Source organism: Sphaerodactylus townsendi, linkage group LG08 (genome assembly GCF_021028975.2).
Source record: "Sphaerodactylus townsendi isolate TG3544 linkage group LG08, MPM_Stown_v2.3, whole genome shotgun sequence".
In the NCBI taxonomy this organism is placed as follows: Eukaryota; Metazoa; Chordata; class Lepidosauria; order Squamata; family Sphaerodactylidae; genus Sphaerodactylus; species Sphaerodactylus townsendi.
In genome coordinates this window covers 35,977,870-36,005,551 of record NC_059432.1, presented here as the reverse complement: position 1 = coordinate 36,005,551, position 27,682 = coordinate 35,977,870, and the positions used below count along the sequence as shown (strand labels likewise).

The following is a 27,682-nucleotide window of genomic DNA, read 5'->3' as shown; positions in this document are numbered from 1 at the left end:
GGCGGGAGGTCTATGATGGATTCTCCCTGGCTTTTGGCAAAACTTTAAAGCAGACACTTTAAAGGAGGGTGAAGCTGCGCATATTAAAGGTGGGATGGACTACTTTCCAACAGACTTAGCTACCGCGGTGAGAGTCCTGGACTAAACCTGGCGCTGGTGTGTGTGTGTGTGTGTGTGTGTGTGTGTGTGTGTGTGTGTGTGTGTGTGATCCTTTCCCCTGCGGCGCGGGGGAGGCAGACACCCATTCCTAGTTGATCTGAAACTTCAAATCCAATCACGGATCTCCTGCCGCCTCGGGTAGCTTGAAGGCTATCCATCCCACGTGTTCCCCGGAGAGCTCTTGCGTGCAACCCACTCCCACCGAGTTATGGCCAGTGGCCACCACTGTTTTGTGGCTCGCAGCCAAGCCGAGTATGTCTTCCTGTAACCTGCTGATCATCACCTGCCCGTAACACCCTTTTGTGTCCCGGGCCAGCACTATTTACCCTCCTCAATCTCCTCCTGCCACTTCCTTCTTCCAGAGGCGACACCGAGCCAGCGAGCCAGCCCAGCGCCTTCTCCTATCCCGACGGCCAGGAGCAGGGGCGACGCCCACCCCTCCACCCTGGGGGTGCCCGTCGGGGCTAGAGACCGTGCTCCTGCCCTTCGCCGCCCGTCTGGGTCGCCTGATGCCCTGGGGGCTGCTACCCCGATGCCCGGGGCTTGGGCTGCCCCCGAGGACAACTGCAGCCTCTTCCCCTTTTTCTCGGAGTTCAAGGGCGCCGACCGCGTGGCCCTGACCGCCCTGGAGACGGCCGTGCTGGCGCTGATCTTCCTGCTGGCCCTGGCCGCCAACGCGTGGGGCATCGCGCTCCTGGCGCGCCGCAAGAGCCGTCTGCGCGCCTCGGGCTGCCTGGTGCTCAACCTGTTTTGCGCCGACGTGCTCTTCATCAGCGCCATCCCGCTCATCCTGGTGGTGCGCTGGACCGAGAGCTGGACGCTGGGCGAGGCCGCCTGCCACCTGCTCTTCTACCTGATGAGCCTCAGCGGCAGCGTCACCATCCTCTCGCTGGCCGCCGTCAGCCTGGAGCGCCTGGTCAGCATCGTGCGCCTCCGGCCCCTGAGACCCTGCCGGGCCCGGGTGGTGGCCGCCGTCCTGCTGCTCATCTGGGCCTTCTCGGCTCTGGCCACCCTGCCGCTTTGCCTCTTCTTCACCGTCGTGCCCCGACGCACCAGGGACCAGGTAGGACAGTGCCCGCAGGAAGCGCAAAACCCCACGCTGGAGGAGCCTATATAGGCAGGTCCCTCTTAACAGCATTACAGGCCCCAAGACCAAAGCCATACACTGGTTGTGTACTATGTACACAACCACTGGCAGGAGTAAAACTTCAAATGGTCATCACACACACACGCGCGCACACACACACAATGTCCACTTGTTATAAAAATTAACATCAATATTGTTCATAATCTTTAGTAAAACACATACAAAATATGATTCTCCAATAACATATTTATAGTTTATTATAGTATAGTATTTTTTTATTTATTGACAGCAAGTCAGAACATACGTAGATTAGCATGGGGGCTCTATGATGGCGGGACCCCTGGGCCCAGCGTGCCCATGTGTTAAGATGGCCCGATTTATAGGACTGGATTCTGAATGGCTTTATTCAGAAGCAAGCTTTGTGAGGTCTGTTCTCCCTTAAGCAATTAAGTATTAAGCTTTGATTAAGTATGAAATGGAAACCGGAAGGATTTTTTTCCCCATCACAGCCAATTTCTGTTGACCCCTCAGCATTTGGTTTTTAGGGCAAGAGACAAAGGTGCTTTGGTATTGCCTACCTCTGAATAGCAACTCTGGACTTCCTTGGTGGTCTCAGCCAAGTACTAACCATAGCCAGCTCTGCCTAGCAGCCAAGACTGAACTAGCATTATTGTTGTTGTTGTTGTTGTTGTTGCTGCTGCTGCTGCTGTTGTTGTTGTTGTTGTTATTATTATTATTATTATTAGACCACCCACCCCTGAAGGGCTCTGGGCGGTGTACAACAAGAAACAACAGAACAATACATAATAAATATCAGAATTCTAAACAACATTAAAACCCTTAAAACACAGCACAGCAGCAACATCATAAAACCCATACTAATTATTATCAATGGCGACCGAACCTGAAGCTAAAGCCAGGAGGGGAATGGCAAAGCATAGTACAAGCATCAGGCAGGGGCAGGCAATCCACAGCTGGGTTCCCCAAAAGCCCGGTGGAATAACACAGTTTTAAAGGCCCTGCGGAACTCACTAAGGTCCCGCAGGGTAATATCGATTTCTCGCCATATAATAAACATCTGGCCTCCTGTGGGTACAAGTAAGGGGGAGGGGGGGGGAGCTGAAGCCATCTGTAAGTTACGGTATATATAGTTCTTCTTAATCGGTTATTGGTTTGTTGTTACTTGTTTTAATTGTTTTTATGGCTAATGTTGGACACTGCCCTGAGCTCTTTGGGGGAGGGCGGTATATAAATTTGATGAAATAAGAATTGATGAAATAAATAACTGCAGCTGGAAGAGTGTTCCACCAGGCAGGGGCCAAGGCCATTAAAAATATCACACTGTTATTATATTGAGGGAAAGAGGCATGTTATAGCCCACTCTCATCAGATCGCCAAAGCTAAGCAGAGTCAGTATATAGATGGCAGACCACAAAGGCTTTGCAAAGGCAAACAACCTCTGATACTCATTTGCCTTGAAAACCCCTTGCTCGGGTTGCCATAAGTTGGCTGTGACTTGATTGTCTTCTCACATTCACATCTATTATTTTGCTCGTTATTGCACAGACACTCAACTCCAAATTTCAGAGAAGAATGCAACACTCAGTATCTTAAGACCTTCATCCCAAGTCTGAAGTAGATTTTCCTCTTCTCCCTTAGTGTGGAGAGGTGCTCGCTATCCTTGAACTGAAAGGCTGCACAACTCCCCTCTGGGCATAATGTAGTGGTTAAGGTGGTGAACCTTCTGCCCAAGAAGTTACCAGTTCACATAACACTCCACAAACTCAGTAGGGCAAGTTAGGCAATAAATGAATAATAATAATGGTATCCTGCTTTTCAGGACTATTTTGAATGAACTGGTTTGAGAACTGTTAAAGCACGCTACAATACTGAATATTACTGCTTTGTGGAAATAATAACTGCAGTTGTTACTGTGGAGAATAGATGACTGTAAGTTTAAAATGCTCTCGTGGTGGACCTACATTTAAAATATGGGTTAAAAGGCCGAAGTTCTGAGAAAGGAGCCAATGGAATGTAATGATTAGAATTCTGGATTAGGATATAGGAGACCCGCATTCAAAGTCCCTTCATGAGACTTTGGATCAGGCACACATTCTCCACTTAATTTACCCCCTGTCAAGTTGCTGTGAGGAGAAATTGGGGAAGGGAAAACCACGTACACAATCCCAACCTCATTAGAGAGAGCAGAGGTGGATAAAATGGACCAAATAGAAGTGGTGAGTAGTCTTATGCATTTGGAAACTTTGCTGAGGGAAAAGTGAGTAAGGAAAGGCAATTCAGAGCTGATAAATGGCGGGTCAGAGCTCAGCACCCTCCCCACTCTTCTGTACTTCTCCAGAAGACCTTCCTGATGTGGCTTTTCATTAAGAAAGGCAGTCTCAGGTTTTCCTTGCATACAGTACATCATTGGGCCCTGTCTAAATCTTCTCAATTGTACTTCGTACTGTCTCTGTGTGTGCAGAGCTTCCCCTCCTTATTGATTCACATGCAGTTAAACCAAGGAAAGATTCATTCTGGTGTCCAAGCAACAGTTACAGGGCAGAGTTTCACTTGTATTCTGTAAAGAGGAGTCTGATATTGGTTGTTTATTAGCAGGATCTCTGAGTGCTTCACCAAAAGTACACAGTGTAGGCATATCAAAGGAGATGCAATCGGGATTGATTTAAATATGCTTTTTAAAATTATTCTGTCTTGAATGCTCAGAGGAACAGGGTATAAATGTGGAAATAACTTCAGAGAAATTGAGCGTCTCATATGGGACTGTCCTGACCCAGGCTCACCTGATCTCACCAGGTCTCAGAAGTTAAGCAGAGTCAGCCCTGGTTAGTACTTCAATGAGAGGCCACCAAGGAATACCAGGGTCACTCTACAGAGGAAGGCAGTGGCAAACCACCTCTGCTCTGTTAGTCTCTGGGTCACCATAAACCAGCTTTGACTTGAGGGTACTTTATATACTCTGGGACGGGCAGTTGGTTCACTGTAGTTAGAAACTAACTTCTCGGTGTTGGACCTGGAAGCGACCAAAATGCACCCAGCTGCCTGCAGCAAGGGAAACCCATGCAAGATTGGACCTCCAACCCCACCCCACCCATTCTATTGAACAGCATAAGCAGGCGACAGAAGAACCAACAGGAGGTAAACTGCAAAAAGGTGTATCAAGGCAAGCCGAAACTGACTTGCACTATCAAACCCAGCCAAATACAGAGATGACACTAAAAAAACCCTGGAAAAGCAATCAATTCTTTGTCTTTGGCTTTCCTGCCAGATTATCTCATACCACCTCAGGACACATTTGGGGGTTAAAAATTTGTCTTTTGGCCATTCGTAGCATGTGTGCATGTTCTGGATCTGTGCACATATCCCCACTTGCATGTGGAAACACTTTGCATGTGGAAACTCTTTGCTTCTGGAAACACTGGTCATTTTCTTTTTCATTGCTGCTTTCCCTGGACATCCCGTCAAGATTGGTAACTGTTACCCATCCCTGAAACCCTATCCAACTTCTTTCCTTTTCTCTTAGGCTCATTCCGCACATGCAGAATAATGCACTTTCAAACTGCTTTCAGTGCTCTTTGAAGCTGTGCAGAATAGCAAAATCCTCTTGCAAACAGTTGTGAAAGTGGTTTGAAAACGCATTATTTTACATGTGCGGAAGGGGCCTTAGCTCTTGTATCCTTTGTGCGTGTATGTTCATTACTTAAAATATGCTTCTTGTTTTACTATTTTTATTCTTTTAATAAAATCATATTATAATTATACAATCGCCTGCACGTTTGAGAGTTTTCACCCAGTTTCAACCTGGTATGCATAGGTTATAGATCCCAGTTACTCCTCCTTCCTTTCTGTCTCCAGCTAATTCTCCAAAGTGGAGGCTGCCTACTTAGGGTAACATAAGCATAAGCATTTTATTGTCATTGTGCACGCACAACTAAATTTACAGCAGCATTCCTCGATGCACACAATTTCAGACTCATACATCATACTCATACAATTTCAGACTCATACATCATCCTCACTTTCCCCTTCCTCCACCCATCCCTACACAGCCCCAAACACATCAACACGAAGCCACGGAGTTCAGCATCGCCACAGCTCTAGAGCAGAAGCTGTCTCTAAGCCTCTTTGTCCTAGTTTTGATAGACCTGTATCGTCTACCAGATGGTAACTGTTCAAAAAGGGAGTGTGCTTGATGAGACGGGTCCCTCAGAATATTTTGGGCTTTTTTTAGGCTTCGGGAATAACAACTCAAGAGTGAGCCAGAAAGTTGAGGTTTAAAGCTTACCGCAGTCATAGATACACTTTAGTATCTTTAGGCAAGCCTTTTTTTTCCTGGCTGAAGGCCCCCTGCCCCCAAACTACAATATAAGAATAATATTTCTATAGTGTAATAATTTGTTGACTCTCAGAAATTTTGGAAGCACTATTCAGATAATGAGTTGTATCCTATCCTATGAGAAAGGCAATTTTCCACCCCTTTGACCCACTGTATTCAACTGAATGTTAGAAATGTTGTCTCTGAGGGTCAGGAAGCCTTCTTGAACAAAATAGGCGGAAAGTAGGTGTCTGCGAGGAACAGTGTTGGCACTGCCTATTTTTACCAACATCAGTGATTATTTATCATTGCAAATAGGCTGTAGGATGTAAGCCACAGTATGCTGATCACCTCAGACTCTCAAAAAGCACTATATAAATACTCTGTCTTGTTGCTGTTACTATTATTATGGAGTGGGAAAAGGACAAATGCAAAATATGGTTCTGGAAAAGACTGAGCCAAGGAGAATTCAAGATTGGTGTGCATGGAGTTATATTGGACACTATCATGGCAGTTCTATACAGACTAAAATCAGTGGACAGACTGGAGTCATTCTGTACAGAATTGCACTGCCATTCTTCTGTGCCTTAAAAGAAGCATAAAACATTTGATATGTAGAGAAAGACATTTTGAGATATTCAAGGTAACTCGACTTTCAGGAGAAGAGCCCATGGCACAAAAAGCCTCCTTGCTTAGGAGAACATTCGGAATTATTTTTTATGTTTATTATACCTGTATTTGTGTGAAGTGGGAAAGCCCTGAATTGTGAAGCACAGCATTCTTAGGGTATCTATAACCTTATAAGGTCTCTCTAATAAATAGGAAGTGTTATATTGGGATCCATTATGTAATATGTACTTAATATAATGATGGGTAGATTTCTTCTTTGATGTAATCTTGTCTGGTTTCTATTATTTATTTTGCTTTTTTCTGTTTTGTTTAATATATGTTAAAAACAATTACAATTTAAAAAATTACAATTCTTAGGGTTGCACTGGAACAAACTGATACCTGTGAAAAGTTGGAAGCAGTTTCCTTCTGGGCCAATGTTCTTTGTCTTACTTCGGATTGCATTTAACAGACAGTATGAAGCAGTAAAGAGCACAAATCATAGATTAGTTCCTATCCAGTAAAACAAGATAGCTGTTTGGAAGCTGCAAATCATTTCCAGTTTATATTCCCACTGCATTTATTTTCAGCTATTCGTAGCCATCTCAAGATTTTGAGCCCTGCGGGGGAGGGCGGTGTATAAACCTAAATAATAATAATAATAATAATAATAATAATAATAATAATAATAATAATAATAATAATAATAATAATTTTACATGGCATTTTAGTGGCAATTAACATTGAAATCTGACAGTGGAAGTTTTCCCTGGCTCACAATTCAGGACTATCCAAGTCCATACAAGTAAACAGATGTAACAATCATCAAAAAGAACTGAAGCCAAGATTGGATTATTGTAATGATAATGTCTTAGCAATTGCACATAACATATCAGCAACCGGATGCTGTTCAGCTTCTAAGCATTATTAGAAGCTGAATCAGCTGAATCATCTTCTAAGCATTATACTTTAGGATGTATTCCTGCTTTGGTATATTATTCATGGCCCCTTCCGCACACGCAAAATAATGCGTTTTCAAACCACTTTCACAACTGTTTGCAAGTGGATTTTGCTATTCCGCACAGCTTCAAAGAGCACTGAAAGGAGTTTGAAAGTGCATTATTCTGCATGTGCGGAATGAGCCTAAGTGTAAGGTTTATATGAGGTGTAAGGCAAAGAAAGTCTATTTTTAGCTGTTCCTTACAGCTTTTTTCTCACAATCTGCAAGAAAAGTTTGGTTCACTATTGACTTGGTTAGCAACCTTTACACCATCAGACAACAAAACATACAATTTGTTAAGCACAGATTGTACCATTTATGTTGAATAAACAAACTATGTTATACCTGTGCATTGTACAAGACCCAGATGCATGGTAAATGTACAGATGCATGGTTACTGTGTGGACAACCACATGGGATGTAACAGGAGAATGCAATTATAAATAATTTGTAGGCATATCTTTCCTATTTTGAGTACCTTGTAGCTGTTAACCTAAGGATATCAGATTTTGCAAAGGTCATATAAAGGTTAGACATGATAACTGCCTCTCATATTTGTTCAGCTTCTTAATGATATTGATGCAGTTATTCTGTTTTTACTTTCAAGATCCTAAGAGTTTATACACCTTTATTTGAATATGCTCTGTGGTACAATGACAAATGCATGCTGATTGTTCACTATTTCCCTCATTTCTTTTTGGCTCGTGATGATTTATTCTCAGAGCATACCAGTGCATTTCTTGGAAATTTTATGATAAAAGTAGATAGCCCGATTGTAATATTTATGGAGCTTTTGTGCTTTGATTACAGGAAGCATTCGTTTGCACACTGATGTGGCCGAGCATTGCAGGAGAAATTGCTTGGGATATCTCTTTTGCTGTTGTTGTTTTCCTGATTCCAGGACTCATAATCATCATCAGTTATTCAAAGATTTTACAGGTATTATACTATCTCATGTTCTTAGACTAACAAAAGTACCAGCACTTATAAGTCAATCAAAAGAGATAGCAGGTGGATTCTTAGTTGTGTAACTAGATAGTTATAACACTATTTACTCAAGGGGTAGAAGTGCGGAATACAGTAAGGGACACACCTTTTCCTGTTCTTGATAATTTCAGAATCATTTGCTGTCATTTTCTAATTTGATAAAGTTTATCACTGTATATCCTCCAAAGGGCATTTAAGGTCAAACTCTAAAGCAAGCCTTTATTGGCATAGACAACAGTACAACAATAATAAAAATGGATTAAAAAGCATATACAATACAGGAAATAAATGTTAGATTGAAGGAAATCTACTGGCATTTAGTAATTTCCAGGAGAAAGTCTGCCACTATCATACAGAGAGAAGGATCAGGATTGTCCAACAAGTAGAGTAATCTAATTAAATCGGGGAGATTGGGTAAATGTAAAGGAGTAAGATTTACATACTTGATTGAACGGGGCCCCAAGTGGCCCCGTTCAAATGGGAGAGAAAAATACAGGGGGGAGCATGTTTTCTTGGCTGCGGTGATTAGGGTAGAGAACTCTCTTTCCTTGAATCTGAGACAGTGTAGTAATTGGTGGGCCAGAGATTCAACTGAGCCATCATTACATGGGCAGAATCTTTTAGCCTTTTCTTACTTATTAAATCTGCCATGTAACAAGGCAGAAGGCATAACATTAAACCTGGCGAGCATCATGGCTCTCCTTTGAGCAGGGTTTATTAAGCAATACAGGTAGTGTACCAAGTGGCCCCGTTCAAATGGGAGAGAAAAATACAGGGGGGAGCATGTTTTCTTGGCTGCAGTGATTAGGGTAGAGAACTCTCTATCCAATAGTTGAAGGTCAGACTCTATGACGTGGGAGATTTACAAATGGGAAGGAAGGTGACATGACATAATGACATCTCCTGTGGCTAGGATTAGGTGATGTGAAAGACTTCTACCTGAGAACCTTGACAGCCAGTGCCAGTCAAGTGGACACTACCTTGATAATCCAATAGTCTGATTCAATATACACGTATTCAGTGTAACATGGAAAAAGAGCTACTGTAAATCAGCTTTATGGGTTTAATATGCATGTGAAAATTGTCAAAATATTTTCAACTGAAATGTCTTCTCTAGAAATTAAATGATTTCAGGCTTTCTTCATATCACTTTCCTTCTGAATGTTTCCCTGTTCTCGTAGTTCTCCTCTGAAACTTTTCATTTGCCAGCCTTTTTTTCTCCAAAAGTGAGGCACCCACTCTGAGTGTGGTGTTATAATGTGATGTTATATATGGAACACAGGAATATCCAAAGCTTTGGTCTGTATGTGTTTCTTCATACACTGTGCATATTAAAGGATGAGCTACTTTGAAACAGACTGCTAGCTATGAAGATGAGAGTCCTGGGCTAAATGGGAGTGTTACCCACTGCATCTGTTTCAACATTTTATAATGTGATAGAATATTATCAGTAGCACATCTCAAGACTACCATACTTAATAAGACCAAATGCTGTGGGTGGAATGAGATTAACTTGCAGTTACTTAAATCTCAGATGTGTTGCAGTATACATATTATCTGTCAGCTCTACACAGTTACTATGGCTGCAGTGATAATGAGCTAAATTCTTTATTCTTGTGCATCTCAGAACAATTGTTTCCTTCTCAGTTCAAGGAAGATGTGTGTGTGTGTTTGTGTGCAGAGAAGAGTAGACTTGTAGATAAGCTAGAAGACACTACTCCAGTGGCGGAGCTACAAGGGGATAGGGATGTGTGCATTTCACTGGGCGTGTGCCTGGGGGGGCATGAAAATCACCCCACCCATCCCTTCCATCCTCGTTCTGCCCTGCCAGGCCTGGCCCCACTCCACCAGCCTGGCCCGTTTTCAGCTGGAAGAAAGCTGTTTTCTGCCAGCTGGAAAAGGTAAGTGGGGAGGGGCTGCGTGTGTGTGTGTGTGTGTGTGTGTGTGTGTTGCAGGGGGGTGGAAAACATGAAATGCACCCCAGGCGCACTCCTGCCCAGCTATGCTTCTGCACCGCTCCACTGAAATATTGAGTACAAAATCAGTGATACTATTGACTTGCTGTGTAAGAGAACTCTTTTTTAATTAAACTCTTTTTAAAATTAAGACTAAAAAGTTGACTTAATGTTTTAATGCAGATTACGAAAAAATCAAGAAGACGTTTACATGCCAGCATGGCCTATTCGAAGAGAAACCACATCCAAGTTTCCCGACAAGACTTCAAACTGTTGCGGACTCTCTTTGTTCTGATGATCTCGTTCTTTGTCATGTGGAGCCCAATCATCATCTTCATTCTCCTCATTTTAGTACAGAAATTTCATCCCGATTTGGCTATTTTGCCATCTGTTTTCTTCTGGATCATGGCCTTCACATTTGCCAATTCTGTGGTTAATCCTGTTTTATATAACGCAGTTCACTTCAGACACGAATGGAGACGAGTCTTTTTCTGTTGTCTAGGTCAATCTGGAAGAAACGAGACTACACCAGACACAACCTCTAGGCACAATAACAATGGACCTCTTACCCTGTCTGTTATTTCCAGATAGCTGTGTGTTGTTTCTGATTAGGGTTATCTCACCAGCCTTTGAGTGGTGCGGACTGAAATAAGCAGTCAGGAAATACAAAAAGGTTCAAAAGATCATGTTTCATGGTCCTGGTACAGAATGTAATGGTTTTGGGAAGTCTGTTAGGATGACTCAGAAAATGATCTTGTGTGTAGCACTCTTGTCTCGGTGAGGTCCAAGAAGTGCCGCAGCTGATGAAGATCAACAGAACTTAAAAACAGTTTCATTAAGAGCAGAACTGAGGTTGAAATTTTACACAGACTTCAGGTCAGGGGGAAACCCTCTTGCCTGCAAGTCATAGAGCTGCTTTTTAAAATACCATAAAAAAAGAAAAGGAATACATGTGGAAATGAAACAGCCTGGTGTTCACCTGCTGCATTTATAAAAAGAACCGAGCAAGTAAATCTGAGCTGCTGGAAACTTTATTGGTTGTTTGAATAGCTCTGTACTGTTTTTAAAGTCCCAAATAGAGCATGCACCTTCATTTTGTGCTCAGATGGGGTATATGCCTAATACACAGAATGAAGTTACATATAGGTTTCCATTTGCAGTGTACTCCATTACCACTGCTGGTGGAGCATCAGGGTCACATCTACAGTGCCTGGTAGATGACCAGCTCTGGAAGCACCTATCACCAGTTGGTCAGGGGAGTAAGGGATAAGTGCAGTGGTGGGATTCAAATAATTTAACAATTGATTCCGGTGGCGGGATTCAGATAATTTAACAATCAGTTTAGGTGGTGGGATTCAAATAATTTAACAACTGGTTGTTTACAAGCACCATTTTAACAACTGGTTCTACCGAAGTGGTGCGAACCTGCTGAATCCCACCACTGGATGAGTGGGTAAGTGATATCCTCCTTTCCAGCTTCCTAACAAGAGTCACATGATCATCATCAGATAGGAAATGAGCAGGGAGTAGAGGGAGCTCTTCAAGGTAAGCAGTGAATGTACAAACTCCTGTTGAACTCCTGTTTGGGCAGTAATTCTTCTTAAACTCAGTGACATTTAATGCCAATTAAATCATGCTGCAAGTTACCACAATGGTTGACTTGGCTCAGGGATCTAAATACAGTTCTTTGGATAATGGGGGGCTTTTAAAAAGTAGATGTTTAATAAAAATGTAAAGAAAATACAAGACATTTTGTAATTCTATGAGTGTGCCCATCCCCCACACCATATCCCGCAAATTAATAGAGATATTGTACACCACTAATACTTGTTGTAGATTAATTGTCTGAGTGTGGTAGATTCTTGCCACTAGGGGGCACTTATGTACACTTCCAAAGCCCTCAAACTGCAAAGGAAGGAGATTTCTGTCACCCTGTTTCTTTGCCTTTCTCCTGACCCTTCTCCTTGTTCAACCATAGGAACTCATCTTGGGGCCAACTCCTTTGGAGGTTGTATATTACTGGAACACCAAATGAATCAGAACAGTTCCTGTGGAAAACTACTCAGTCGCTACATCCCAGTAGTGACTCTGTTCCTTGTTTCCCTACCTTGCTTTCAAAGCTGAATCCCAGCTGTTCATCAAGATCCAGTCCCTGTCAGGCTGTTGAACAGCAGGTTTTGCCTTAAAGGGGTCACATATGTGCCCCCTTTGGTGCATGGACACTGAGGCTGGGTCCCTGGCTACTTCTCAGGCTCAGGGAGCCTGAGGCTTGCTCATGTCCCTGACTCCTTTCTTTTTTCCAGATGTTTGTAAATACCCCAAATATGCCTGAGTGCTTTTGCTCTGTGAATAAGGAGCTTTTACTGCCACATGGTAGCAATTTCAGAGACGTATCTTTTGTAAAGGGACCAGGGCAGCAAAATACTCCCCCCCCCCCAAAACCCACTGGCTGAAGAATAGAAGTGAACCATCTATCTTTAACCTAAAATGGTGAATTGTGCTGCTTAAACTGGTGTGATCCAATTGAGGTTCATTGCTAATATTCTGTGATGACCTCATTATACAGTTTTTTTTTTCTAGCGGCGAGCAGGGAGGGCTGGTGGGCCTGGTGCCTGTGCTCCGGGTGGCTGATGCCTGAGGGGGAGCAGAGGAGGCGGAGATGCTAGAGAGGCACAGAGCGGTGTGTGTGGGACTTGCTAGAGCCTAGAGCAGGCTGGCCCCTGCTAGAGTAGGTGGGGCAGAGGCGGTGGGGTGGGGTGGAGGCGGTGGAGCAGCGCAGGGCAGAGTGGCAGGTGCACGCAGGACTAAAACCTAAGTATTCAGATTAAATTGCCATGTTGGCACTTTGCAATAAATAAGTGGGTTTTGGGTTGCAATTTGGGCACTCAGTCTTGAAAAGGTTTGCCATCACTTGTATAGGAAATCCAGTACTTTACCTTGCTTTATCTATGCCACATTATTCTCTTCCATTAAGTTTCCTCAAGGCATAGAAACCTCTAGATGGCATCTCATTCCTATGATTAGTTAGCTAGAAATAAAAATGGATCTTACAACTTTCTTACACAGAGGCCCTTTGTGCACTTATGGTTTTTGGTGTGGCTGTGTGTTTCGCAGTAGGGTCTTCCTGTGTATCCTTGTTTACAGGTGGCTCACTGCTTTCCTCCAATTCTAGCTGCCATTTTGCCTGCCCCTTGCTTCTCCTGCTTCTAGGTTCAGGTGGTCATTTGCCACTTATTTCTTAATTTTTTTTCTTTTAAAAAGGACGTATCTTCAATCTATCACTCCTGGGATAGATCAAAAGTGTTTAAAAAATTTTTAAAGGAGTGCCTGGAAATTCTGGTGGAACTGCTCCTGTATATGTGGGGGAAGGCAGGGAGAACTGCCAAAGGAAGCAAAATGTATACTGCTCTGTTTCACTTTCCTTGTAAAGGCAGGGAAAAAACAGTGTTTTGCCCACTCATGGAAACCATGGGACTCGTCTGATCTGTGGTGCGGTGAGTTCTGAAGGGGAAACAGATGTGCAATTGAAGAAGAGTTGGATTTATATCCCCCCTTTCTCTCCTGCAAGGAGACTCAAACTCCTTTCCCTTACCCCCCTCACAACAAACACCCTGTGAGGTAGGTGGGGCTGAGAGAACTCAGAAGAACTGTGACTAGCCCAAGGTCACCCAGCTGGTGTGTGTTGGAATACACATGCTAATCTGAATTCCCCAGATAAGCCTCCACAGTTCAAGTGGCAGAGCGGGGAATCAAACCCGGTCCCTCCAGTTTAGAATATACCTGCTCTTAACCACTATGCCACTGCTGCTCCCTGGCCCAAAGGCCTTTGACACTTGACCCGAAGAGACAAAATGTGTTCAAAAGGCCCAAGAAGATTTCTTTGGCAAAGAAAATTTTCTGTTAGAAGAAGCTTTTCTACATCAGAAAGAGTAGTCTCCATTGAAGGCAGAGTTTCTCCCTTGAAGGAAAACTTACAAAAAGAGAGTCATATGATCCAGTTTAGAGTAAAGAAGTTACAAGATCCAACCCATAATCCTAAATTCTACAATAAAATAATTTTGACTGTACAACTGCAGTGATTTTGACTGGGGGTAAGAGTGATATGCAGCAAGGCTAATCTATGTTTATTAAGTATCTCTTACTTCTAGTCAGTTTGGATAAATATACTACAAAGCTAAATGAAAGACTTCCAACAAAATGGCATACTTGATAAACTTTACAACTGCAAAGTGGTTTCCGTAGATTAGATTGTTCCATATATTGTGCTGTCACAGTATCCTGAAAAAGAACACAAAAGTCCTATTAAAATATCTCAGACAACATTACAAACTAAAGACAGCATATTTGTACACAAAGCTTGTAGCAAAAAACTTTAGCCAATTTGTTCAAATCAATATATGAAATTCAGTCCCTTGCCATGGTTTCTTGATCCTTGTTATCCTCTAGGACCTAGGTTGTTTGTTTATGATGCTGCAGGACAACAGAGAAAGCCCAACTGGCAGAAATTTCCTTTCTGTGCTGCTCAGCAATGTATCATCTAGTCAAGGTGAAGATTTTAGGTCTAGAACCATTTCGCTACCTGGCATAGAGTCTCCTCCAATTTTCCAAACCTGCTCATTGTCTACCTGAAAATTATTCACACTCTCCCTTGCCAGTACCGGCAGTTGTTCCTCTTTCTTATCAGCCCTATCTTTCCATAGGTCTCATCTGCTCTTTCAGTAAGGCCTCTGTACCTTTTAACACTTTCTTTCCCCTACCACCGCCTCCCAGTTTATTGCCAATGCCTCATCCTTCATTTGAATACCTTGCTTTTGAGCTCCCCTTCCCTCCAACCCACGTAGCTTCCTAATTTCAAGGGCTAATTCCTGTTTCTCAGCCTGTCTCACAAAGTTATTCCTCTTTTGTCTCTAAAGACAGTGGAAGATTCCTGTGGAAGGCAAATTGACTTTCCCTTCCCTTACACACTTTCCCTTCCCTTACTGATAGCTTTGTTGCTTCTGCAGCTAGGATATTTGTGAGTGGTCTGTGCCATCACATCAATTAAGCTAATCAGTATTAGAAGCTGCACTGTCCACCATATGCAACACAAGGGGACCAGCAAGGATCCATGTGGAAGGTGAAAACCCAGCTGAACTCCATAGTCCCTGGCCTGCCTCAGCTTGCCTCCAGTAGCTCCAGCTTTCTTTCCTGGGCTTTGGTTCATCTCTCCTTCTGCTTTCTCCACACATGCAAACAGCCTTGCCTCTTCCTTACCATTATGAACAATAGTCCTGTATTGCCTTTCTAAGCAGAGCTCCTTCTGCTTCTGTCGGATAATCTTTTGTGCTTCTGGAGGTAGCCCGTGAGGATCCCGAGAGAAGACGAAAGAGTAGCTGTCAGCACAAGTGCCGTCTTCATTAAGTGCACGGCAGCTGTAGTGCAGAGCGTAGGTCTGATAATCGGTTGCAACTATCCAATGATCATCATCTGGAAGAAACCATAGAATAATTTAGAGAGGCTGCAGCCCTAATGCCAATCTGCAAGCTACTTAAGGGAACCATTGAAACAATATAACTTGGAGATCTGCCAGTAGAGTAGATCTCTGCTGATACTGCACCACAGTAAATTTTGCTTAAAAGCCAAACTACAAGTGACAGGGTCCACAGGTTCACCATTTTAGAAGCACTTGTAGTTTTCAAAAAAAATTCTGCAAGGCCCTGATTTGGATCAGGTATGTGCGCAGTGGCCCAAGGATCTCTAGCAGTCCCTGTCCCCTCTCTGCACCCTTTCACATGCAGAGGTTTTGTCACTTGACAAGCACCTAGGTCAGTCATGCTGTGTTCCCAGCCTGGATCAAGGCCTTGCAGCATTTTTTAAAAAAAACTAACCAGTGCTTCTAAAATGGTGGTGGTGGCCACAGCTTGTACCCACTTGAAGTTTGGACCACGGCACAGGTGTGCCAGTCTAGGGGCCAGAGATGGTGTTTATTAGAAAGTGTTTGGAGAAAGAGAAGGATTTAATTAGTATCCTAATCTCCCTCAGGCCGTGTGTCTGTGCCAAAGTAATGTTACATCGGTATAAATATAAACACTCCCAAGGAACCCAGTGGAAGGGAAAAACAAAGTCCTTCCACATTCAAAGCTACTTCAGAACTCCACTCCTGATGCTGGTTAATAAATGTTTGGATTGTTTCTCTGTGGACAGTGTTTCTGTTTTCATGGAGTTTGATGGGTAAAGATCTCTACCAGTTCCTGGCTTATTACTAGCTTCATCACTTGTACTGGGAGGGAGCTGAGGGAATTCTCCCCTCACGGCATTGTGCTTTAGCAAGAGGGGTAGACTCCATGGGATTCACAGTTCTCCTGATCATGGCTGGTGTGTGGCTCACTTCCATGATGAGGAAGGGAGATGGAACACAAGGGCTGCCAGCAATGAACAGTAAGCTACCATAACAAACCTATGAATACGAATAGGGATGGCTTCATGGAAAGATGCTAAGCAAAACATTTATTTGGAGCATCCAATCAGCAGGAATGGTCAGCCTCCAGTCTGATGGTATCAAATTTCAGCTATGCTTGGGACTCCTTCCAGGGTTCTCTGATTGCTTTCCTTAAGCAGAAACTGAACCAAAGATCTATGACTGTGCCTTTATATGCCATCTTCTCTATGCTCCTGGCAATGGATAGTGTTGAAACCAGGGCCAAAGGAAGGCTCCAGAAGTCCTGTGATGAACCTATTTCCTGTATACCCAATTCAGCATGTGGCTAGAGGAATACTCTGCAGCACATTTGGAGTCGGTTCTAGTCCTGCCTCCTCCTTTTCCTGTTTTGCTGTTTATCATCATGATGTTGGCCAAGAGGTGTACTTTATTCCCATCTTTCTACCTGGAGTGTTTTCTGTCTCTCTCATTCCCATTTTGCAGCAGCATGCTTTCCCCTAGAGAGCTACTGCAGAGATGACAGAGGTACCATCTGTGAATGTTCTACTCTGTGTTCTCCTGTTTTTGTCCTAATGCCTGTATCATCTTTGTCTTATAAAAAGCTGTTCCTTAGCATGTTCACACTCCCCAAGTAAAACAGAAATTCTTGTCTAATGGAGAGCCTGGTTCTTCCTGTTCCAAGGGAGCTGTAGAGGTGTCTGGATGACATGGTTAGCCATTTGTGCTTCCAGATGTGTTGATCCACCAAAAGGGAAGATGTTTGCAAGAAGAAATGTTGAGTTCTTAGAAGCTTGCTATTGGTCATGGTACAGCCCCTCTCTACAGCAGAGGAAGCTATGTCTCCTATGTTCGTTCACAAGTGTGCGGGGCAGAATGATGCAACATCAATGTGTGTTGGTTGGTCGCTTCTGGGGGCATCACCAGCACACTGCTCTCTGACTGGTGGGTGTCAGCAGTGTCATTATGGACATCATTGTAGTTATGTTCTTAGCTCACTGGAGTTGGATCCTTTCTCTGTCGCATGAGCAAATGGATACTAATTAATTACACCAATTAATTGCCAGCATCAGCATTGCACCATCACCCACAGCTTAGAGCTGAATCACTCATTTCTTTGTTATATCACTGAAGACTTTATTTATTACTTTTTTCTTGAAATGAAGTGGAAGACATCCCAGCACTAAAATAAAATACATTAGAAACACATGAAAAACATTACTCTCCTTGCTAGAAAGTGCTGGGACTTGCACATTACATTTCAAATTTAAAGTTTCCATAACAAGTGTGAATGACATGCCTTTTCAAGGTGTACAAGGGGCCCACCAATCACCTGTGGTCTTATTTGACACCCATGGTTGCAATGCTCTGTAATAGGGACAACACACAACACATTTGCACATGTGTACAACTAAGTATGTGCAAACTGAATGCTGGATTTATCCGTAGAATATACCAAAGCTGTACATGCATAGAAAATCCACGTGTTTCTTTCCTCACTTGCAATGGTGACTGCAAATATCTAAAGCATTTGTAGAGGTTATGTGTTCCCAATATGTCAGTTGCAGAATTCCCAGCATGCATGGATGTAATGTCTGAAAAGGCCTTTCAAACATATGCATCATATACATACATGCATGCATCACATGCATCATATACATACATACATGCATGCATCATATTCAAACATATGCATCACATCCTTAGACTCATTTTGAGTGCCTGTCATTAGGCAGCATGTGAAAAAAGCTCGAGCAATTATCAAGGCACAAAACGTTCTTATATTCAAAGATGCCAAAAAGGATGGAAAGAGCAGCCCCTCTTGAATAGCTATTTCTGTCACAGAGTCACCCTACAGAGGTGAGGTGACATCAGAAAATGTGACCTGAAAGGGATGCAGCAAATTGGGTTTTCAGCATGATGACGCTGGCCTTTGGACCCTACGTTCTCTGGAAGCTGCTGTGTTTTGATTTCGTGGCAGGGCAAAGGTAGACTCCCTGCTGAAGGTCGAAGACAAAAAGGAATCCCCTGATGGTGTCTATGAAGCTGCTATACAAACAAGCTGCTCCAGTGTATGTTATAGTGGAGGAAACAGTCTGGAGATATCTAACTCCTGAACAGGTAAATCAGCCCAGGCAGGTCTAGTTAAGAATGAAGAAAAGTAGGCTCTAAAAGCAAGTGTAAGGAAAAGGAATATTTTGCAAATTCTTTTTCAAGTAGGAGAATGTTGAGGGGGTAGAAAGGAATATTCCACTACAGGTGGGGATATCATGTTTGACTCCTCACCCATCATAATTCTCAACAAATAGAAAGGCCTGTCTGCTCATGAATGAGGGAGTCAAAGTTTTAAGACCATCTACTCTGAGAAGTGAGACAGGTATTTTCATCTGAGGGACCTCTGCTGTTTATTTCTATTTACTTATTAAAAGATTTATGTCTCACTTTTCCTCGAGGCTCAAGGCAGTTTAAAAATGAGAATTGAAAACACCACAATTTAAATCCAACAAAATGAAACACCAGATAACCACCCTCTACCTCAAAAGATGCCTGAAGTTTTTTCCTATTAAAAGCCCAGGCAAATAAATTGGCTTTTGCGGCATCTGCTAAACATTTCTAACCACTCCCCCCTCTTTCTCAGGAGTTCATTCCACAAAGTGCAGAAGGGAAAGGCTGGCTTAAATGGGGACTCAACCAGTAGGTGGCACCCTGAGGACCATAGATGGTGCTCAGGAATATATGAGAGAAAGTGGTTCTTTAGATACGTGGCTTGTAGGCCACATAGGGCTTTAAAGTTCATAATGAGCACTCTGAATTGCATGTGAAAGCAAACTGGTAGCCAGTGAAGCTGTTCTGATAGGAGAGTTATGTTTCCATTGGCTAGTCCCTGATAATAATCAGGCTGCTGAATACTGAACCAGCTGTTGCTGAAAGGTGAGGTCAAGACAGAGGCCCCTTCCGGTCATGCAGAATAATGCACTTTCAATCCACTTTTCTTTGCAATCCACAATTGGTTGCAAGTGGATTTTGCTATTCCACACAGTAAAATCCAGCTCAAAGTGGATTGAAAGTGCATTATTCTGCATGTGCGGAAGGGGCCAGAATGTATTACAGTAGTGTAACTGAGGTTGCCCTGACCTGGATGGCCCAGGCTACCTTGATCTCATAAGATCTCAAAAGCTAAGCAGGGTCAGCCCTGGCCAGTATCCGGAAGGGAGAACACCATGGGCCCTGTTCAGAGGAAGGCAATGGTACACTACTTCTGTTAGTCTCTTGCCTTGAAAACCCTACTCGATTGCCACAAGTCAGCGGTGACTTGGCAGGACTTTACACACAGAGTGAAGTTACAAAGGCATGGACTGATGTGGCCAGCTTAGCTGAGTCTTAGAATGGTGTGAGTTGCTGAACCAGATGCAGCTCATAGAAGGAACTCTTGGGAATGACACAAGCCTGCTTTTCAGACAGCAGGGCTGAGCATGAGCACCAAGCTCTTAATCTGCTCTGCAAATATCAGCTCTATTCCACCAACCACTAGTAGATCCAATCTCTCTAAAATATTAACCTTCCAGACCAGCATTACCTCTGTCTGCCTGAGCTCGTTTGGCCTAAGCCATGGCTTCATAACACTGGTTCAGAGCCAAGGCAGACATACTTGGAAAGTTGGTTCATGAAATATACTGCTGGGGAGTCATCTATTTATCGATGACATCTCAATAGTCTCAGTCACTGGTCTCATACAAATATTGGAAGTGCATAGATGATAGAATAAGAACCATGTAGTGCTCCACGGGACAAATCCTACCCTGATGATTCTCTTCTTCTAGTGCAGTGGTTCTCAACCTGTGGGTCACGACCCCTTTGGGGGTCGAATGACCCTTTCACAGGGGTTGCCTAAGACTCTCTGCATTGGTGTTCTCCATCTGTAAAATGGATAAATGTTAGGGTTGGGGGTCACCACAACATGAGGAACTGTATTAAAGGGTCACGGCATTAGGAAGGTTGAGAACCACTGTTCTAGTGGAAACTCTTTGTATCCAATGAGATAGAAAAGCTCAAAACCACTGGAAAGGTACTTCCCTAATATCAACTTCATATTCCAAGAGATGGGTAGGAATGGAATAGACAGCTATGCCAGCCACAAATCTAATAGTATCAACAGGGTCTACTGTCCCCTGTCTAGATTTAAACAGAGATCTGTCTTCCAGTGCAATTAAAGATGTCTCAGTTCTGAACACCAGTCTTAAGCCAAATTGAACTGAGGCAAAGCCAGATTTTTATCCAATAATTCCAGAATTCACCACCACACAATCTATCACTTTCCCCAGAAACGGTAAATTGGCATATAACCAGCCACCTTATTCTTAGCCAATGATTTCTTTTAAAGCAAAGTTCTAATAACTGCTTCTTTCCAAGGTCTAGGAACAGCCCTCATCTGTTTGTGAGGCATTAACAATTTTAATCAATTGGTCTAATAACTTTACCTAGCATCATTTTAAAAGCAAGGACAGGCACAGATCAAGATCCAGTAGTAACTCTTACGTTCCTGTTAGCATCCACTGGCAAGATCAGTCTGAATCTATCCACAACAAAAACACCACCAAACATAGATTTGGTACCAATCCATGTTCAACTTGGTCTCCAGATCAGAACAAATGAGAGAGAATTTATCAGCAAAGAACTTTGCATAAACATCACAACTGTGGTCCAAACTAACAACCACAGATGAGCAGATTTAGGTGTTGTCAAGTCACAAAACTCTTTAACCAATTTTGATGGATGAGATTCAGCTAATGCAAAGGTGATGAATTGAAAAACCTCCACCATTATAAATAGGCTTTATGGGGTGTTTTATTTGCTTCACCCTGTGCCTTTTGCCAATCATCCCCAATCTGCTTCATATCCCCCAGGTCCCTGGTAAACCACAGAGCTGGGAGCCTTCCAGAAATGAGAGAAGACACCAAGGAGTAACCTTTTTATGGCCCATAATTCAATGCAGCTACAAGGGGTTCCATGGCAGAGGTGTAGCTAGGCCAAACTGCGCCTGGTGCACAGTCTATATTTTCTGCCCTCCCATGCCCCCCCACGGCACCCTGCCCTCCCCCTGTGGTGCCCCGCCTTCCCCCCTTCCCACACTTACCTTAGTTCCTTTCCTTTTCCTAGAACTTTTTCAGGCTGAAAAAAAGGCCTATTCACAGTTCAGACTGAAAAACGGCCTGATGAGAACTATACTTCCCAGGAGACCTTGTGAGCCAGGTGCATGGGACCCCCCGTCCCCTGGTGAGCCAGGTGTATGGGACCCCCCGCCTCTGCTCCATGGAGACACTATGGAGGTTCTCAAAACTCCCTAGAGTTGTCTGGAAACCAATAGGTTCTATTAATCTCTAGGTGGAGACTATCCAAACTGGTCCACTACTTCTGCAGGAAGAAGGCAGCAAGCTCAACAATGCCATCAGAAGACAATGATCTAACCATAACAAGTGCTGAATCTCCAGCCCCTTAATCAAATCCCCAGCAAACCATTCAGTATACAAAAGAAGGTCCACCGTATGTTCTTTCGTTTGTTCGTTCTTTCTGTTCTGAAATCAACCCCTGGTTGCATGGTGGCCATAAAAGCCTGGGTTTGAGGTAATGCATCCTTGTCATGAATGTTGAAATCCACAAGGACAATCATCCTTGGAGTCCAAAATACCAAATCTGAGATCACTTCCATTAGCTCAGAGAGGGACCCCACTGGCAAACAGAGCTGCCCTTCTTTACTCCCTGCTTGGCACCAAATTTGGGCACCAGCTGAATGCTTTATTTCCCACGTGGGCTTTTTGCATATCATCATCCCTCTCCACACATGAGAATAATGCACTTTCAATCCACTTTCACAATTGTTTGCAAGTGAATTTTGCTATTTTGCACAGTAAAATCCATCTGAAAAGTGGATTGAAAGTACATTATTCTGCATGTGCGGAAAGGGCCATTGAGTTGCTTTTTACTCCTTTGGGCATCATGCCAAAGAGTTTTAATGATTGTTTAGTGTAATTATAACTGAGCGCTTCTGGATTTTGTTGTAATTTTAGACTGCTGGTATACTGAGACAGTTGTTTCATATGTAGTTCTAACTGTAAATCACCTCTTGCTCTATTGAAGTGTAAGGTATATAAATATTTAACAATAATATTTAATAATAATATTTAATAATAATATTTAATAATAATAAATAGTTTAATCATAAATAATAAAACTATTTTTCTATTTAAGCTCATGCCAAGGCAGAAAGTGAAGATAACACATACCAGGAGGATTGAGCGTAGAGTGTCCATCCTGTACACACATTCACAGCATCACAAGCCTAATGCCTTAAAATGGTTAATGTTAAGACGAAAAAGAGTGCATGCCATAGTTACACAGCAGGGGGTGATTTCAATAGAGCATGAGGTCTCTTCTTTCTCAGGTGCCCCACGGTGCAATCCTAAGGACATTTTACCCCATTTAATAGAGCTGAGTACAATTCTGAGTAGACCAGATTAGGATTGCTCTTCAAGTCCTTTCTTTAAAAAAAAAGTCTGATGAATGGTACTCACTTCCTCTGTCGAGATAGGCTGCCACACCCCAATATTTCATCCTGAACTTGGCAGAATCCTCAGTCTCATTGAAGGAGCCAGACATGTCAGCACATAAATCCCAGTGACTGAAAATAAGGAAAAGTAGGTGCACAATTTGCCTTAAACTAGGGTTGCTAACTCCAGATTGTGAATTTCTGGAGATCTGGGGTAGTGCCTAGGGGTGGCAGTGCTTGAGGAAAGAACGCTGGAGATGTGATACCACAGAGTCCATCCTTCCCAACTGCCATTTCCTCCAGGGAAACTGATCTCTGCAGTCTGGAAATTAGTCCTACCGGTAGTTCCAGGAGATCTCCAGGTCCTACTTGGAGACGCTAAGATGACTTGGAAGTCAGTGGCACAGTACCAAGGGGGTGGGGGTGGGGATGCGATGCACCAGGTGTGCTCCGGTGTGGGGGTGTGGCTGGGGCATGGCCAGGGTGTGGCAGGGGCATTCTGGGGCTAGGCGGGGCGGGCAGGTACAGCAGGGGCGCAGGGTGCACACATGTCCCGGGCGCAGCTCCCCCTTGCTCCAGCCCTGTTGGAAGCCGATAGTGGGTTGTTTACAATGGGGATTTGGAAAAGGGCCTCATAAGAAGCAGAATCCTGGAAAAAGCAGAAAAGGAAAGGGGCATCTTTACTCACCCGAAGAGTCGCACTCTGCCCACGGCCCTAGCTGCCATCTTTCCTTGTTCATTAATAAAAAAATTGGCTACTATATTGTCTTGAAGAAACAATCCTTCAGGATCTTTCTTGGCCATGGCATACCATACACCTGTATACTGCAGAGACAGAAGAAATGCTTTGATTATGCCTGCATGGTGAATCAGGACAGGAGGTACACTCTTGGGTCCCACCAAGAACATCTGCTAAGAGGAAGATTTCTGTCAGCATGGCTCAATCTTAACACCTTTCCTGTTCTTGCTCCTGCCCTGGAAGACTGCTTCTGGTGATAGGATACTTCTTGAAGAAATCTCTCTGTCAGAACTATGAAGAGAGAATCAGAGGTCTGCCGTGGGAGGATTACCGTAATCAACAACAACTAAAATCAACATTCCCCTCATCAGCAGAAATCCTATGCAGAATGTAACTCACTATAAAGAAAGGAAACAAACTGAATCTGCCTATATCTTTTTCAGAATAAAGATGACACCAGATTTAGGAATTCATCTGCCATGCTCCATTTGGTCCTGGTGCCTACCTAGTTTTGTCTTCAAGGCACAAGGATGCAAGTTGAACATTCTAGAACAAGTGGAGCATTCCAGAACCAGAAAATGGTGGAAGGATTCTGGGGTCATCTTTATCCTGAAAAGGGTGTGTGGAGAAATGGCTCCTTCCCCCCCCCCTTCTGTTTCCTTTTTCTTTCATCCTCTCCTTCTCCAACCAGGTACCAGAGATTTGGAGGACTAAGAAATCCCAGAGATACATCAGGAAATGCTACCTGACCTAGGGGGAAATGATATCTTGACCCAGCCTGACCTGGTCAAAGGAGGGTGGGGTCTGGGATCTGATAAATTGAGGGGAAGAGAGGGGCGAGGTCTCTGGGCTCAGGTCTCTCTGGAGGGGAGCAGAGATCTTGCCTGAACTGGGAAGGCGGCATCCATTTTCTGGACCATGTGCTCAGCCAGGTAATGTGAGCTCTTTGCCAATGGCAACATTTTAAGCTCTAAGGACCTACCCTGCTTTCTACCATCTTTAGCCAGGGTATGGATTAGTGATAGGAAAAGAGGATTTGCGTTTTATCTCCTTTTATTTTGTAACCCTTGCTAAATCTGGTGTGTGCTAAAACATATGGTAATCATTTTCCTTTTAATAAATACTTTTAAAACCTTAGCTGTGGAGGAAAGTTCTCTGTACCACTTATGCCCTACTGTCTTGGACACGCTATGTAACCAGGAGGTAGAGGAAGGCTGAGCAGCTTTTCCTCCAGGATCTCCAGTCTACCCTGTGGAACCCAGGAGAGGGGAACCAAGGGGAAACTGAGGCAGGGGCCTTGTGCAGTGGGAAAGGAAGCTGGGAAATCCTGATCTTCCCCAGCAGGCAGTCCTCAACTGATCAGGTGGTGGCAGCATACCCAAAGAGAAAATTAGCCCTCCCCAGGAAAAGTCAGTAACTCCTGGGGGTGTGCAGAGTGTGAAATAGGGCCTGCCAGCCAAAAGCAAGCCCGTTTCGCCACAGGGTGTAAATGTATTCCTTGTTATTTTATTAGAAATAGAGCCACCGCAGAAATATCACCAGAGTGAAATTAGAAACTGATTTTGGGAGTTTCCCTCCAAGTCAAACATGTGAGGAATTTCAAGAGGTGTTCAATTATTTTCAAAGTCTGCAGTATTTCTGAGTTTTTAAGCAGAAAGCCAATTAAACATAAATCAGAATAAATGTAAAGCATTTCGCTTGAAAGAAATATCCAAGAAATGTTCATGGAAGCAATCAGAGTGCTGATAGTAGAGTAAGAGATTAGCATATTATAGGAAATGGGAATTTGTACTCTCTTTTTAAAGACTCAAAATATTACCTATTTCTTGCTATGTAATTTCTTTCTAGGCAACAATAAGCTTTTCTGTAAACTTCACCAATATATCCACAGCTGGGGATTCCCTGGCTCGTTATCCATCTATACCATTATTCTAAGGAGTTCAGGATGGCACAAAAGGGCCTTCCTTTCCTCATAACCACCTTGTGAGGTATTGTGAAGTGCAGAGAAATGGCTACTAACCAAAGGTCATCCAGTAAATTTCACAGATGGGAAGGTATTTGAACCTAGATATTCCAGATCATAATCTGGTATTCAGTGCCATCCTGAACAGAGTTACATCCTTCTTAATAGACTGAAGTGAATGGGTTTTGATGTGTGTAACTCTGCTTAGGATGGCACTATAACTGAGGCATCCCACTGGCTTGCAATTGCCTACTCCTTCTGTCTATCAGAAGAATGAAAAACTAATCCTAAGAAGTCAATGACTCTGTCTCACTTTGACTGACTCCAGACATCTCTAACAAAAGAATCTGCTTTATAGAACTGTGTATGCTGTGCAGGAAGCAATTTAAACTGAAGTAAAATTACTATTATTATTATTATTATTATTATTATTATTATTATTATTATTATTAAGAAGCTAGCCACAATAAAGTGAAATCAATACAGAAATTTATGCAAGAACTGTCCTTTTGGAATTTAGTTTCCTGAAGCCAGTGTCTTCCCTTCAGGGTTTTTGCAAGTACGTTTAAAGAGCAGCCAATGTTTACAAGTAGGACAGCTTAAGCCCCTAGCCTAGCTTCAGCTGCTAAAAATGCTGATTTGTACACAAAAACTAAAAATATCCCAGAATGCATGACAAGGTGCAAAAAACCCTTTTTGTAAACAGCAGAGGCGTATCTATGGAAAATGTAGCCTAATGCAAAATTTTCTGCCTCCCCCCCCCATATGGGCGGCCACTGTCCCCACCATGACCAAACAACTTTTTTGCACCTTGAAGTCAGTGTATGGACCCAGGGGAAAGGAGGAGGGCTGTGGGGGTGATTTTCCACCCCCACCACGTGACTAAATGGCCACAGCTTGGGGACATTTGAACCCATATGTCCCCCCTTGGCAGTACACACCTGGTAAACAACAAGCAAACTGGCATCAAACCTAATCTGAGTACCATACATCTCATCTTGGCTTAGCCTAATCTGAGTACCATACATCTCATCTTGGTTCTCTTCAGTATGAACCACGTTCCCTCCTTTCTTTGGCACACACAGTGTATTATAGCTGTTTATTTTTCAGACCAAATTTAGATGTTTGTGATCCAGGAGTACTCACTTGTTACAGAATAGGCCATGTGACGGAATGGGCCTGATCTGATCTGCCACAGGTCAATTGAAGAAGTGCTATAGGACAATTGGGTTTTGGGAGCAGCTGCATGCTTTCTGCTTGGATTGTAGCATTTAGAGGGCTGGAATCCAGCAGGGGGGAAATTGCAGGCAGGTAATACTTCCTAGCAGGGAATGGATAAGAGGAAAAGTAAGGCTGAATCACCTACCTGGTTTGGGTCAAAGTTTGGCTGGACTTTGAAGCTGCTCACGCGGCAGTCCCGTTCTGCTTGGCATCTGTTGTCCAGCAACACCACGGCCACAAGTACTAGCCAGGAAAGGAGCCCCCTGGCATGAGCCATAGTGCCCCTATGTTCCTGCAGTAAATAGAAATGGTCAGTCATCATAGAGAGCAGAAACATAAGGGCCCACAATACCCTAAAGGAAAAGAATTAGAGCAAGCTCTTTAAAGCACTGGATTAGGGTACAGCTGGGGGGAGCGGAATGAGTCAGTAACTGCACAGCGACAGTCCAAAACCCTTCACAAAAGAAGACTCCTTTTTGTATTTAGTGCCCGGAGACTGTCTTTCTGCTATTGTATCATAATCACCAGGAAGTGGTACTCCAACAACCCACCAAGGAAACTTGTCAGCTGAAGAGCAGTGCAGATCCAAGCAGTAAAAACCAAAAGAGAGAGATTGAGTACAGGTTTTTATAGCTTTGGCAGGGAAAAGCTGTTCTTTTGTAAACCCAGC

The 27,682-nt window shown here is 43.4% G+C and overlaps 2 protein-coding genes across 3 annotated transcripts; one reads left to right on the top strand and one right to left on the bottom strand.

Annotated features, from left to right (window-relative positions):
• The first annotated feature begins 533 nt into the window (after positions 1-533).
• Positions 534-11,954, top strand: FFAR4 (free fatty acid receptor 4). Its single transcript, XM_048506613.1, has 3 exons — positions 534-1,222; positions 7,999-8,127; positions 10,314-11,954. The coding sequence occupies exons 1-3, from the start codon at positions 692-694 to the stop codon at positions 10,719-10,721; spliced, it is 1,068 nt and encodes a 355-aa protein (XP_048362570.1). The 5' UTR covers positions 534-691; the 3' UTR covers positions 10,722-11,954.
• Positions 10,267-27,682, bottom strand: RBP4 (retinol binding protein 4). 2 transcript variants are annotated; one of them, XM_048506615.1, is made up of 7 exons: positions 27,564-27,682; positions 27,158-27,304; positions 23,778-23,914; positions 23,115-23,221; positions 15,384-15,596; positions 14,337-14,408; positions 10,267-10,638 (listed from the first exon to the last, which is right to left on the bottom strand). In XM_048506615.1, exons 2-6 carry the CDS (start codon positions 27,287-27,289, stop codon positions 14,374-14,376), a joined length of 624 nt encoding a protein of 207 aa, XP_048362572.1. In that variant the 5' UTR covers positions 27,290-27,304; positions 27,564-27,682; the 3' UTR covers positions 10,267-10,638; positions 14,337-14,373. The 2 variants fall into 2 exon arrangements, with proteins under 2 accessions (XP_048362572.1, XP_048362571.1); XM_048506614.1 differs by lacking the exon at positions 10,267-10,638 and having other exon boundaries at positions 14,234-14,408.